Below are 13,013 nucleotides of genomic sequence, written 5' to 3'. Positions count from 1 at the left end.
ACTTAAATTATGTAATGATAGGTATTATGATTGCATAGTGGTCTGTTGTCTTATGGCTAGCTCTTCATTTGATTTTATACATACATCATAGTGGCTTATACATGTCTGTGTTATATGCGAAAGGTGTTATAATGGATGGAAAGTATCTATTGTCCAGTAAACTGACTGGAAAATGATGGAAACATGTATAACAATGTAGTAGGATAATTATCGACATTAAATGTTTTAAACATTATTGTATGAAAATCAAACATGTGAATAAAAATGGAATATTTTTATAAAATGGAATAGAATTATAACCAAATGTTTACCAAATCACCTTCAAATTATTCTAGTACTTATAATATATTGGACAGCCCTCGTTCAAACATTTGTTTCATAAACTTTCGACGCTAGATACCTATAAATTACTTGCGTGGTTAACTGCTGTCAAATTTTGCAGAGGAATATAAAAACATGGCAAAGCCAACATTTCAAGTAATACTTTTAATAACATGTTTTAATAATTGTGTTTTGAAATATATATATTGTATTATCATGAAAGGATATTTTGATGGTAAGTTAAATTACATGTACATGTTTATATATCATCACCAACATGAAATATACAAATTAATATGCCAAAAACTACAAGTTATGCGCTGTACAAATCTTCATATCGCTTTCTGTTAGTGTTCAAAGCGTCCTTTAAATCCTTTCAGAAGTGTCTGATTTAAACATCTGTAGCCAATCGAAGTATTATTAACTTCAATGCACAGTTTACTGTTTTACCTTAATTTCCTTTGATTACGTAACCGGAAGCGTCCTGTGACACATAAATAAAACTCAATTCCTTATGCTTTTAGTGACGTTAACTTGTTTAGCAATAACGTTGCAACAAAAGTATTTAAACTAATAAGACTGACTTTGAGAAGTATTTGCCGGTTTGATTTTAAAATGTTCGCTACAGTTTCATGATTCAGCAACATTTTTCTGCATTAAGATAAAAAGGAAACATAAACCTCTATAATGATGTAGTACTTGTAGAATTTGGATAATTCAAACATTATTATATTGTTAGGTTTGACATTTCTTTATCAAAAACAAGTGTCCTAATCAAATATTAAGAAACAATAAACAATATATGCAGCGAATTGAATTATTTGCTATCTTGTCCCATCGCACTTTGCTCAGGCGGTTCTATTCACCTCATAAGTTAATGTCAAACTGATTGCACATAGTGTGGTTGGCATTGATTTAGTTCATGCCCAAATCCTATTCAAATCACACTTAGTATTGCCATTCATTACCATTTCGCCGGTATCGGGTATCAATCGGATCTTTGTCTAACCGTTGAACAAAGACCTCATAACTGATCATTTTTGACTTCCCTTACCAGGTTTGAATTGAATAACCTTCAATAATTGCATAATTCGGTACTTTAAAGCTGCACTCTCACAGATTGAAAGTTTTGACAACAAATTTTCTTTTTTGTTTTGGAACGAGCCATTTTTTGCGAAAATCCATGGAAACCAGTTATATAAGACTGCTGACAAGAAATTATATCGGAGATTGTTATAATTAAGTTCAAAAATTGATGTTTTATGCATTTTTCATAAACCATTAGTTAAGCCATTTAACATTTTCGAACAGAAATATGAAAAACTACGATCTGATTTTTGTCTGCAGTGTTATATCATTGGATTAAAGATATATAAGCAAAAAAAATGCTCTTTCCAAGACAAAAAATAAAAAAGTGGTAAAATTCGTATATCTGTGAGTGTGCAGCTTTAAACGCGTATCAAATAACTAAGATAATGATAAACTCTAGATTTCTAAATCAAATGTGTACGCAAAAGTCTACATTCTTAATATTCGCCCTTTCTAATGGATGTTTTAAAGTAATTATTTAACTATCCACCTTTCTCGCTAAATTATTTCACTTTTACTTTGATATTTTAAGCAAAGATTTCCTGAAGCTTAACTCGATACATACGGGGGATTTAAATAAAACTTTTCACATCGATTTACAACTATTGTCAGTTGTGCACAGCGGATGCATTGTAATACAAAGGCAATTCTTGAAAAGTTACCTCCCCTTGTAATTGGGTTTTCCTAAAACACATTTTATCCAAAGCCAAACTCGGAAACTAGGTGTGTGAAGTTGGCGCGTAGCTCGTAGATCGTACATCAACATAACAATAAATAAATTGGTCAACCTGGATCGTAGATCGTAGATCGACAATGCATTGTTGACCTAGATCATAAATCGCAGATCGACAATAAAACGGAAATATGAATCAGTTGACTTGGGTCATAGATCGTAGCTCGACAAACCAAAATACATAAAATATTGTCGACCTGGATCGTAGATCGTAGATCGACAACCTCTTATACATAAAACTATTGTTGACCTGGATCGTAGATTGTAGATCGACAATAGTTTTATGTATAAGAGATTGTACATCGACAACCTCTTATACATAAAACTATTGTTGACCTGGATCGTAGATTGTAGATCGACAAACTGTTATACATAAAACTATTGTTGACCTTGATCGTAGATTGCAGATCGACAACCTGTTATACATAAAACTATTGTTGACCTGGATCGTAGATTGTAGATCGACAACCTGTTATACATTAAACAATTGTTGACCTTGATCATAGATTGTAGATCGACAACCTCTTATACAGAAATATATTGTTGCCCTGGATCGTAGATCGACAATGCATTGTCGACTTAGATCAGCAATCGTAGATCGACAATAAAAGTAAATCAACATCAAACATATTGATGACCTGGATCGTAGATCGCAGATTAACAATGCATTGTTGACCTAGATCATAATTCGTAGATCGACAATAAATGTAAAACAACATCAAACAAATTGCTGACCTGGATCGTAAATCGTAGATCGACAATGCATTGTCGACGTAGATCATAACTCGTAGATTGACAATAAAAGTAAAACAACATCAAAAATAATGTTGACCTGGATCGTAGATAGCAGATCAACAATGCGTTGTTGACCTAGATCATAAATCGTAGATCTACAATAAAACGGAAATATGAACCGGTTAAGCTGGGTCATAGATCGTAGCTCGACAAACTAAAACACATGAAATATTGTCGACCTGGATTGTAGATCGACAACCCGTAAACAGAAAACTATTGTTGACCAGTGTCATAGATCGTAGATCGACAACCTGTTATACAGAAAACTATTGTTGACCAGGGTCATAGATCGTAGATCGACAAACTGTTATACAAAAAACTATTGTTGACCAGTGTCATAGATCGTAGATCGACAACCAGTTATACAGAAAACTAGTGTTGACCAGTGTCATAGATCGTAGATCGACAACCCGTAAACAGAAAACTATTGTTGACCAGGGTCATAGATCGTAGATCGACAACCCGTAAACAGAAAACTATTGTTGACCAGTGTCATAGATCGTAGATCGACAACCTGTTATACAGAAAACTATTGTTGACCAGTGTCATAGATCGTAGACCGACAACCTGTTATACAGAAAACTATTGTTGACCAGGGTCATAGATCGTAGATCGACAAACTGTTATACAGAAAACTATTGTTGACCAGGGTCATATATCGTAGATCGACAAACTGTTATACAGAAAACTATTGTTGACCAGGGTCATAGATCGTAGATCGACAACCTGTTATACAGAAAACTATTGTTGACCAGGGTCATAGATCGTAGATCGACAACCTGTTATACAGAAAACTATTGTTGACCAGGGTCATAGATCGTAGACCGACAACCTGTTATACAGAAAACTATTGTTGACCAGGGTCATAGATCGTAGATCGACAACCTGTTATACAGAAAACTATTGTTGACCAGGGTCATAGATCGTAGATCGACAAACTGTTATACAAAAAACTATTGTTGACCAGTGTCATAGATCGTAGATCGACAACCAGTTATACAGAAAACTAGTGTTGACCAGTGTCATAGATCGTAGATCGACAACCCGTAAACAGAAAACTATTGTTGACCAGGGTCATAGATCGTAGATCGACAACCTGTTATACAGAAAACTATTGTTGACCAGGGTCATAGATCGTAGACCGACAACCTGTTATACAGAAAACTATTGTTGACCAGGGTCATAGATCGTAGATCGACAACCTGTTATACAGAAAACTATTGTTGACCTTGATCGTAAATCGTAGATCGACAACCTGTTATACAGAAATATATTGTTGACCTGGATCGTAGATCGTAGATCGACAACCTGTTACACATAGAAATCGGTTAGAGGTTGTCGATCTATGATCTATGATCCAGGTCGAAAATGTTTCATGTACATTATTTTTTATGTTGATTTACTTTTATTGTTGATCTACGATCTACGATCCAGGTCAACACGCCAACTTCACAAACCTTCGGAAACTACGGAAAGCTGATACTGATTAAATTATATATCTTGGATCCAATGTTTTGAACTGAAATACAATGCTGTCTTTATTATTACTCTGAAACTTGCTTAATAATTCATAGAAAGACCGGTTTAAGTGTAATTTTCTGGGAATTCTGTAGTCCTGAGCTTGGAAAATAAACATTTGTGATTTAGTAAAATTTATAAAATATTTGTTTTTAACGAGTTCCGCTTTTATCGCTATAACTTCTTAAGAATTATTTTGTGTATTTAGTATTAAAGTCATGGTTTTAGTATTAAATGTCTAAACTAAGCTGTCAATCATAAATTGATACAATCAAAAGTTATATTCTTAACAGTTTACTACTGTTTCTAAAGATTGATAAACTTAACACCCCTATACTACTCTTTAATGTAAGTTATATTATAATAGGTACATCCAAAAGAGTTGTTAAAATGGATCATTTCGGTTTGGTCACGAGATGTTACTGTACTTAAGCAGCGAAATGATAGATATGGTTAGTTTGTGTCTCACCGCAGATGGGAGAACATCACGTTAATATATATGTAAGCTTTAAAGTATCTTTTTGTACTGTTTAGGGCGGGTTCTTAACTAATGGAGACTACGAGAATAAAAGTGAAGCATTGCATTTTTGGGGCATCTTAGTAAGTCTGGATCATTGCGAAACAGACGGTCTGAGCAGGGTCAATGGTTTGATTCTCCATACAAGCTATACAATTAGGACTGTGGGTTTCACTGATATTGTGAAATTGTTTTGTTAACGTTTTGTACGATGGTCCTTTTTGAAGATGAACCATAGGTGTTGTAGTGTTTCTGTTTGTGCGTTCTTGGTTTTGGGATAATTAAGCACTGATTCTTGAACCATAATAATAATTTCTAATCATTTTTGCAAGCAATTATTGTCAATCGCGTGTATATATTACTGATTTCATATTTATATTTGGGGCAGTGCAGTCGAAGAATAGGTTTGTAGTTTAATTTTAAGGTAGCGTGGCCGAGCTAGCTAGAGAAGAAACGTGACATAACAACAGATTCGTTTTTTCACTTCTGTTTCCAACTGGTGAAAACCATTTATATAATACAAATATTTGAAAGGAATTGCGAGTTTTTATTACATTTTATGATCAACTGACTAACATGTTATTCCTTTAGAATTTAGGATGTTCTATTTCGATAAATTCTTATGATTAGGTACGTGTAGTTAAGTAAATTATCACATGAAATTGCAATAATTTTAGCTACTTATCGTTTAGAATTGAACTATTCCAGATCATATATGCTTAAAGTATTCAAGGCCGCGAGGACAAGTTAAAACTCACCCCGTATTCTATATAAATCCGCAATCTTGAAATGAGGAAATTTTCGAAACCGATGGGCGTTACGCTATGAGATTTCTAACAGACGACCCGCCGATCTTTTAAACCGTCTCGTGAAGTGCTTTAAATTCAAATGTTTTCGAATAAGATCATGGCGCCCGTCCATTTGGTTTAATTTCGATTAATACCATTGTTCAATAACTCAGTTTTCTACTTATGGTATCACGTATCTTAAATAAGGAAACCATCTTATTAAGCCAATTTAGGAATTACCATTGAGGTATCCTAGCGCAGACCTATTCATGGAAATTAGACGTGTCTTTTTGTAGAAATCAAATACAAGGTTCATGAATTTAAATGCTTTATTAATCGACATGTGTAAATACTTACAAGTAACTTTTCAAATATTGGTTCAAAAGATAAAATTGTATGAAAAGTACGAATTTACGTAAATAATAGTAAACAATTAAGAATGGGTGTACATCCTGAAAACACATGTATAGACATAGCATATGAACAATATCTAAACTGTTAAAGTTTTAGTTTTTAGCTCTTATTATGTTTTAACAACGTGACATTTTTGTGCAAGGTTATAAAAAGTAATTTAATTTAATTTTTGACATACTTTCTTTTTCAGACTCAATGCGACTTTAATCCAATTTTCAACCCGGTACGTGAACTTGTATGTTATAATACATGTAAGACTATTACATAAAGGTAAACATTGCCAGTGAACTACATTGTAGGTGCAGTAAGGAGTGTTTGGCCTGTCACATTGCTTGACTTAACGTTTTCGTGGTGTCACAGAAAAGAAACGAGAGCGATTTGAACAATTTAAACATTTAATTAATTATTAACTAAATGATAATTAGATATTTAACATCTTCACCTATATTTAATGAGACACATGATTTTAGCACGCGAACCTAGTAAGTTTTCAAACTAAAACATCTTACGATTATGTTACACTGTTTAATATCTCTGATACAGATTTTTTTAATATTAATGTTATACTTTAAATATGGTAAAATGGTAATATCGTTGTTTTCTATAAAAATAAATATCCTCTACATAGCAAATATTTTAAGTCTTTATAGTATACCACACTATTTTTTCAGTCGTACATGAGTTGAGAGAATACGCTTGTTGACTTGATTTTCACGAGTAATTGATGATTGATTATTTCTTTGTCTATGACAGCCTGTGCCGTTTGTGCAAAATTTTGGCGGACTCTACCCCAACAAGATGATCGTCATCAGCGGCATACCCATTCAGAGATCTAAGAGCAGGTATCCTGGCACTTAGTCAAACCTACTTGAAGTAATTGTTTAAATTTGGAGCAAAGATGGATAGTTATGTGAGGCTGTGAATCATGCAAGAATTATAACTCTAGGGCACTTTATGTCGATCTATATTCCCTTGTTTATTTGCTATAATGCAACTTTTGTACAGACACTAACTCTGTTTATTTATATACATTGACATAATACCATGTTTACTTTTAGAAGTATGTAAGTAACTTTGAATATTGCCAGCCCCCCAATGATACGTCTTAAATCAAGTAGATAATTGTAATTGTGTTTGCCTAGGTTCACTATAAACTTTGAGCATGGTGATGACATCGCGTTCCACTTCGACGTCAGGTTTGATGGCAACGTTATCGTACGGAACACCCAGCAGAGAGGTATCGGTTGGGGCAGAGAGGAAAGGGACAGTGCATGGTTTCCATTTAGCCATGACGTTTGGTTTGAAATGGTGATAAAGGTCGAAACGTCAAACTTTAAGGTACTTCACAACAAAACCATGTTCTAGCTCACATCTCGCAAGCAATGTAAGCTTGTTATGTATGTTTACCTTGTAGACTATAACAGAGTTGGTCCGATGTCATCAATCTCTTTCAATCATTTACGTAACAGTTTGTTATGAAACGCTGTGCTCGTATTCCTAGCACGCGGTCAACCTACGCTTGTTTATGTAGCATTTTTCAACTTTGACGAAACACGACAGTTAATGATACTGTTGCCCGGATGATAAATGTCCTAAATACCAATCACAATTAACTGGATGTGGCGCCTTGAATCAGGTGGAATATACACAATGTACTATATCCCTGTCACTAACATATTAATATACTGATGATTAGACAATTAAGAAATACAGGGCGCGAACGATTCATGCGTGGTAAAAGAGAAAAGGGCTTATTTTCATACACAATGATTTTAGAGGTGACACGGGATTGATGTAATGTCATACATCGCGTTACTATAAAAGGACACATGTGAAACCATGTAAAAATATCTCTGATTTAAGGGATAATTGATGATAAAAATAATATATTTATTACGACTGGAAACATTATTTAGTCATTGTCGACGACAACTAAGTTATTTAATGAGATAAAGATGTTCATTTAAGCTGTATATAAACCTGACTGTTTCCTATAACAATAATCTTTGCAATGACAACTCGGGATTTTTTCTTTATAGTTTAATACTATGGGTGCAAGAAAGAAGCATGAGCCTAGATTTCAAAGCTTCAACTCCAAGCGTGCTTATTAATCTAGTACCCTGGCCAGAAAACGTGTTAAATTCGCAGTTCTGGTTTTAAAAACAAACCGGTTTACTTGTGTGAAAACAAGAAGCCATGATGGATCGTAATCACTGACCTGAGTGGAAGTTTTAAACTTTGATACTGCCTGACAATGTTACCCACCAAATATCTTAGCTCTAGGCCTTTGAGTGTCAGACAAGAAGAGTCTTTGTGCTTTCCTTTACTTCTGAAATTAACACAGGTGACCTCGGGACGAGGCCAATTTTGAACACAGGGGCATAATTTGCACAATCTTCGTAGAGGGCAATTTTACAATCCTACGCAACATATATTGATATTTGTTTTCAAAACTTTACACATTATCCAAATTCCATGGTTGTAGCTTCAAAAGTAAGAAAGTAGCTCAAAAAGTCAAACTTAAGGTGATGCAATGAAAACATTGCAATTATTTTTCAAAACTGTACACATGGTTCGAAATGCATTGCTGTAACTTTAAAATTAAGAAAGTAGGTCAAAAGGGATAAGGCCAGCTTTGACCCTTAGGGCACACTTTGAGCAAACTTGGTAGAGAACAACTTTATTATACGACTTACAAAATACGAGTAAAGGGTCTGTGTCTAGCGATTTTAGACAAAAATATTTACAAATGTTTCTTATATCAGTCTATAGGAAACTGTTATCCCCTGGGATGGGGCCAGCTTTGAACACAGGGGCATAATTTGAATAAACATGATACAAAAATAAATGATGCTACATACAAAATATCAAGGGTCTGAGCCAGGCAGTTTCAGACATGATTTTTTTTAGATTTCCATATTTAAGTTTATTGAAAACGTGTGACCCCCGGGGCGTGGTCAGCTTCGACCTAAGCGATATATTTTGATTTTTTTAGAGGGCCATCATATGATGCTACATACAAAATATAAAAGGTTTAGGGCTTGTTGTTTTTGACAGAAATATTTTCAAAATGTTCTTTCCATAATTATTCAGGAAATTTGAGACCCCCGCGGTGTTGCCAGCTATGAGCTAGAGAAATAATTTGAACAAACTTGGTAGAGGACAACTATATATATATATATATATATATGGTGCTACATACAAATATCAAGGGTCTGGGGTAGCGGTTTCAAGCAATTATAGTGTTGAAGATTTCCTTATGTAAGTCTAAAATTTGGGAATCTCGAGGCGGGGCCAGTTTTGACACCAAGGGCATAAATTGAGCACACTTTGTAGAGGACTACGTATATTATATTCCCTATGCTGCCGCTATTAAAGACTACAGTAGAGGTCATAACTATCGCAACAACTGTCTCAAAGATGGTGATTTCGTAAACTTTGTGAATAATTTTGATAGTATATTTTGTAGCAAAACTTGGCAGAGTAAAAACAATGAATTTAATTTAAAAGGTTATAAATGTGAATGTGTGTACCTAGAATTGAAAGTATGTCTGTAAAACGTAAGAGTCAAAGAGGTCATGGTGGTATATGAATGTTTATCAAAGAAAATGTGTTAATAGGTATTAATGTATTAGAAAAAGATGAATAAATATAGAAAAAAAAACTATTATAATCTAGACACTGACATGTGTATCTGTAACATAGCAGTTTTTCCGGATATTCCCATGTGCCAAAACAGATAAATTATAAGATTATGTTAATTCATTATAAGGAAAATACTGACCCAGTTATAATATATAAGTTAGTATGGGATATTATGAAAGCTGAACATTTTAATGAAACATTTTTAAATGAAGAAAACCATCAACATGAAATTTTCTCCTGTATTGTGTCATCTAATGTTGATATAAATAATGGTATAAATACTGTTTAACAGGTACTGTATGCAAGTGCATTTGGTGTATTTGGTGTAACAAAGCGCATTGTAAACACAACTCTTAATCCCCCCTAGGAGAAAGCATATATGTCCGTGGTATACGGATGAGTGCGAACAAGCAAAAAAGGCGAAGTCAGCATTGCAGGTTTAAATTCCAAGTAAAAGAACTTCAGAAGAAAAAGAAAATTCAGAAGTAAACAAAAAAAATATTCGCGGCGAAATAGTATGTGCGGGCGCAAAAAAAAAGTTTGTTTTTTTCGATTTTCGAATTCTAGGTGCGGTAAATCCGACGAAAAAATGATCAATTTCTTGTGTACTAACAAAGTAATACAACATTAACGACGAAAGCTTTATTGCGCATTCATAGACTTTCGATCTAGAAACGGCATACGGTTGAAGCTTCTCAACAATAATGTTTCATCAAAATTTGTTTAAAATGTTACAAAAATCTATGTATAAGTTGTAAAAATATGTGTTTTTCCCTTTAAAATGTATTTATGTTAATGAATGCTTAACAGTGTTTATGTCCAAATAAACTATTTTATGTTACGTACATGTTGTTGTTGACATGTCCATTTCTTCTGTAACTGTACAACGATAGTAACTTATGTTCATTTCTCTGTCATCATAAGGTTGCAGTTAACAACCAGCATCTGTTGGAGTACTGCCACCGTCTTCAGCCATTGGGGCGCTTCGACTCCCTCCGAATCACCGGAGACCTTCGTCTGACACAGGTCCGTTTCCATGGATAAACAGTTCCTGTTATTAATGTCAGTTCACCATCGGTGTAAAAGAATGTGACGTCATTTTAAACAAAAGTGGTTAGAATTTGTGATGACATTTTTTCATGTTTCTGTTGAAAGTAATTGGCATTTCGTCTTAAGTTTAATTCGAGATACGTTTTGTTACTTTTTGTTCTTTTGCATAAAATACATTATCATCTTTCTAGTGTGGGATAAAAAATAAAGTGGTGCATAATATGTTTCACATAATCATACTCATTGTACAGCAAGTATTGATTGTCCATTTGCATTACATTTCCGTACAATTTAGAAATGTTAACATTTCAATGTGTTATTTCCTTGCCCGTTGGATTGCCCTCCTTTATGAGCGACGGAGTCAGGCGGAGCTCAAAATTAAAGTTTGCCTTTTACATTCATTTGTAAATATCCCCTTAAATGTAATACAGTATCACAATAAATATTTGAACTGCTACATGGTTTCTAAAAATGTGTTTTAATACTGAGGACTATTGTCCTACAGAAGGATGTGTATACAAGAAGACAAATTTGTAAGCTAAAAAACGTGAAGAATTAGATATGATCAGCCTTTGAACGCTTTTGAAAAGAAGAATAGTTAGATTACAACAAAACTCCATATGTATTTATTATTGTTAGAACATACTCATTATAAATAAACTATTACGTATTTGAAGCGACACGGGGATAATTATGGTACTAATAGCAGACAATTGCTGACAATTTATGCCAAAACTCGGCCAATATCGACCAAACTCGGCTAATATGAGTTTCCACCGTTTTGATTGGCTTCAAAACTCGGCAAATACAGGATTGGAGAAATGGACCATTTTCATTGGCTGTCAAAATCGCCTTTTATGAGAAATGTGATGGAATCTTTTTTAAAAGGTAGCGATTTTGTTTTCCGTTTTTCCGTATGAATTCTTAGTGAATTTCACGAATGGTTTTTACATGTATATAAGCTGTCTCGCTTCATTCGTTCGAAAACACGCTGCGATGTGTTTCTGTTTTTATACAGAGAAATAATTTCCGTATAAATGTCCTTTTGGATAAAATGGCTGTAATGGTCTAGTTTTTCTTGGTAAAATGTTGTTGAACGCAGTTCATTAAGAAAATTAATTGGCCTCGTCAGCAAGTGCTAATAAAAGTCGAATTCATTATCGTAGAAGTTTTGAGCGTGTTACCTCACGCGGTTATACTGTTACAAGCTTAACCTGCTATCATCATTTGGTGAACCAGGACAGCTCCATGTGGTACCGCTTTCATAAGAGAATATCGTATATACAACACAGAAAAAAATCACCTGAAGAACGCACAGCTAACACAGTAAAACGTTTCATAGCACTCTCAAAAACGTCAACAAGTAACTTTGAAGCGTGTTCATAATACGTCTTCAAAATCTTAGTCTTTATTAGTGTTTCTAAATTTTTTAGTCATAAATTTTAAGACAACAGCCTTCCGCAAACATACTTTGAAAGGCAATTGATATGTGTTCCAACGAAATAATTTTTTTCAATGTTTGCTTTAAGTGATTGATTCCATCATGTTACAGTGCTGCTTTAATTTACATGTTTTTGACTTTTGAACTTTCTAGTATTAATCGTCCATTAACATCTTGCAGTAATGTTCGATATTGGATGTAATATGACAACAAATTAATGAACTGTGAGTCCTTGACGAGTCCGTAGTTAATGTTATACACGTTGTGTAGACAGGCGAATCGGTGTCTCATGAAGAAATAGGTTTTTTTCTGGTCGAAAGAAGACAGAAAAGAGGATGAGCAACGTCATCCTCTATATACGGCATATCAATGAACGTCATCTCTGTATCTATAAGGTCGATAGCAGCTACATTAGCAAAGACAGACGCTATGTACCGAGGTGTTATATTGTGTTCTGTAGTACACCTGAATAGTCATTTAATAGCATTTAGTCTACAAGCAACAAATCATTTAAATGCTAATTACAGGAGTCGTCCTTTTGTACACCAACCAATTTACCGTTAAGAGAATTGGAAATGAAATGTATCTATGCACGAACTAGATTATAAAACATGACAACTTTCCGTGAACGCATCGCTGGGTTTGCGAAATTGTAATATTCTAATTATGCGAAGGATCTGATCCGTTTTTAAGAAAAATGTC

The 13,013-nt window shown here is 34.0% G+C and overlaps 1 protein-coding gene across 2 annotated transcripts; it reads left to right on the top strand.

The window, feature by feature from the left end:
• Positions 1–380: 380 nt before the first annotated feature.
• LOC128207970 (galectin-5-like) lies at positions 381–11,327 on the top strand. 2 transcript variants are annotated; one of them, XM_052911206.1, is made up of 5 exons: positions 381–477; positions 6,366–6,398; positions 6,929–7,017; positions 7,318–7,513; positions 10,745–11,327. In XM_052911206.1, exons 1-5 carry the CDS (start codon positions 457–459, stop codon positions 10,862–10,864), a joined length of 459 nt encoding a protein of 152 aa, XP_052767166.1. In that variant the 5' UTR covers positions 381–456; the 3' UTR covers positions 10,865–11,327. The 2 variants fall into 2 exon arrangements, with proteins under 2 accessions (XP_052767166.1, XP_052767167.1); XM_052911207.1 differs by lacking the exon at positions 381–477 and adding an exon at positions 532–556.
• Positions 11,328–13,013: the final 1,686 nt, after the last annotated feature.

The sequence above is a fragment of the Mya arenaria genome, chromosome 11 (assembly GCF_026914265.1).
Source record: "Mya arenaria isolate MELC-2E11 chromosome 11, ASM2691426v1".
NCBI lineage: Eukaryota > Metazoa > Mollusca > Bivalvia > Myida > Myidae > Mya > Mya arenaria.
This window is presented reverse-complemented; position numbering and strand designations above follow the sequence as displayed.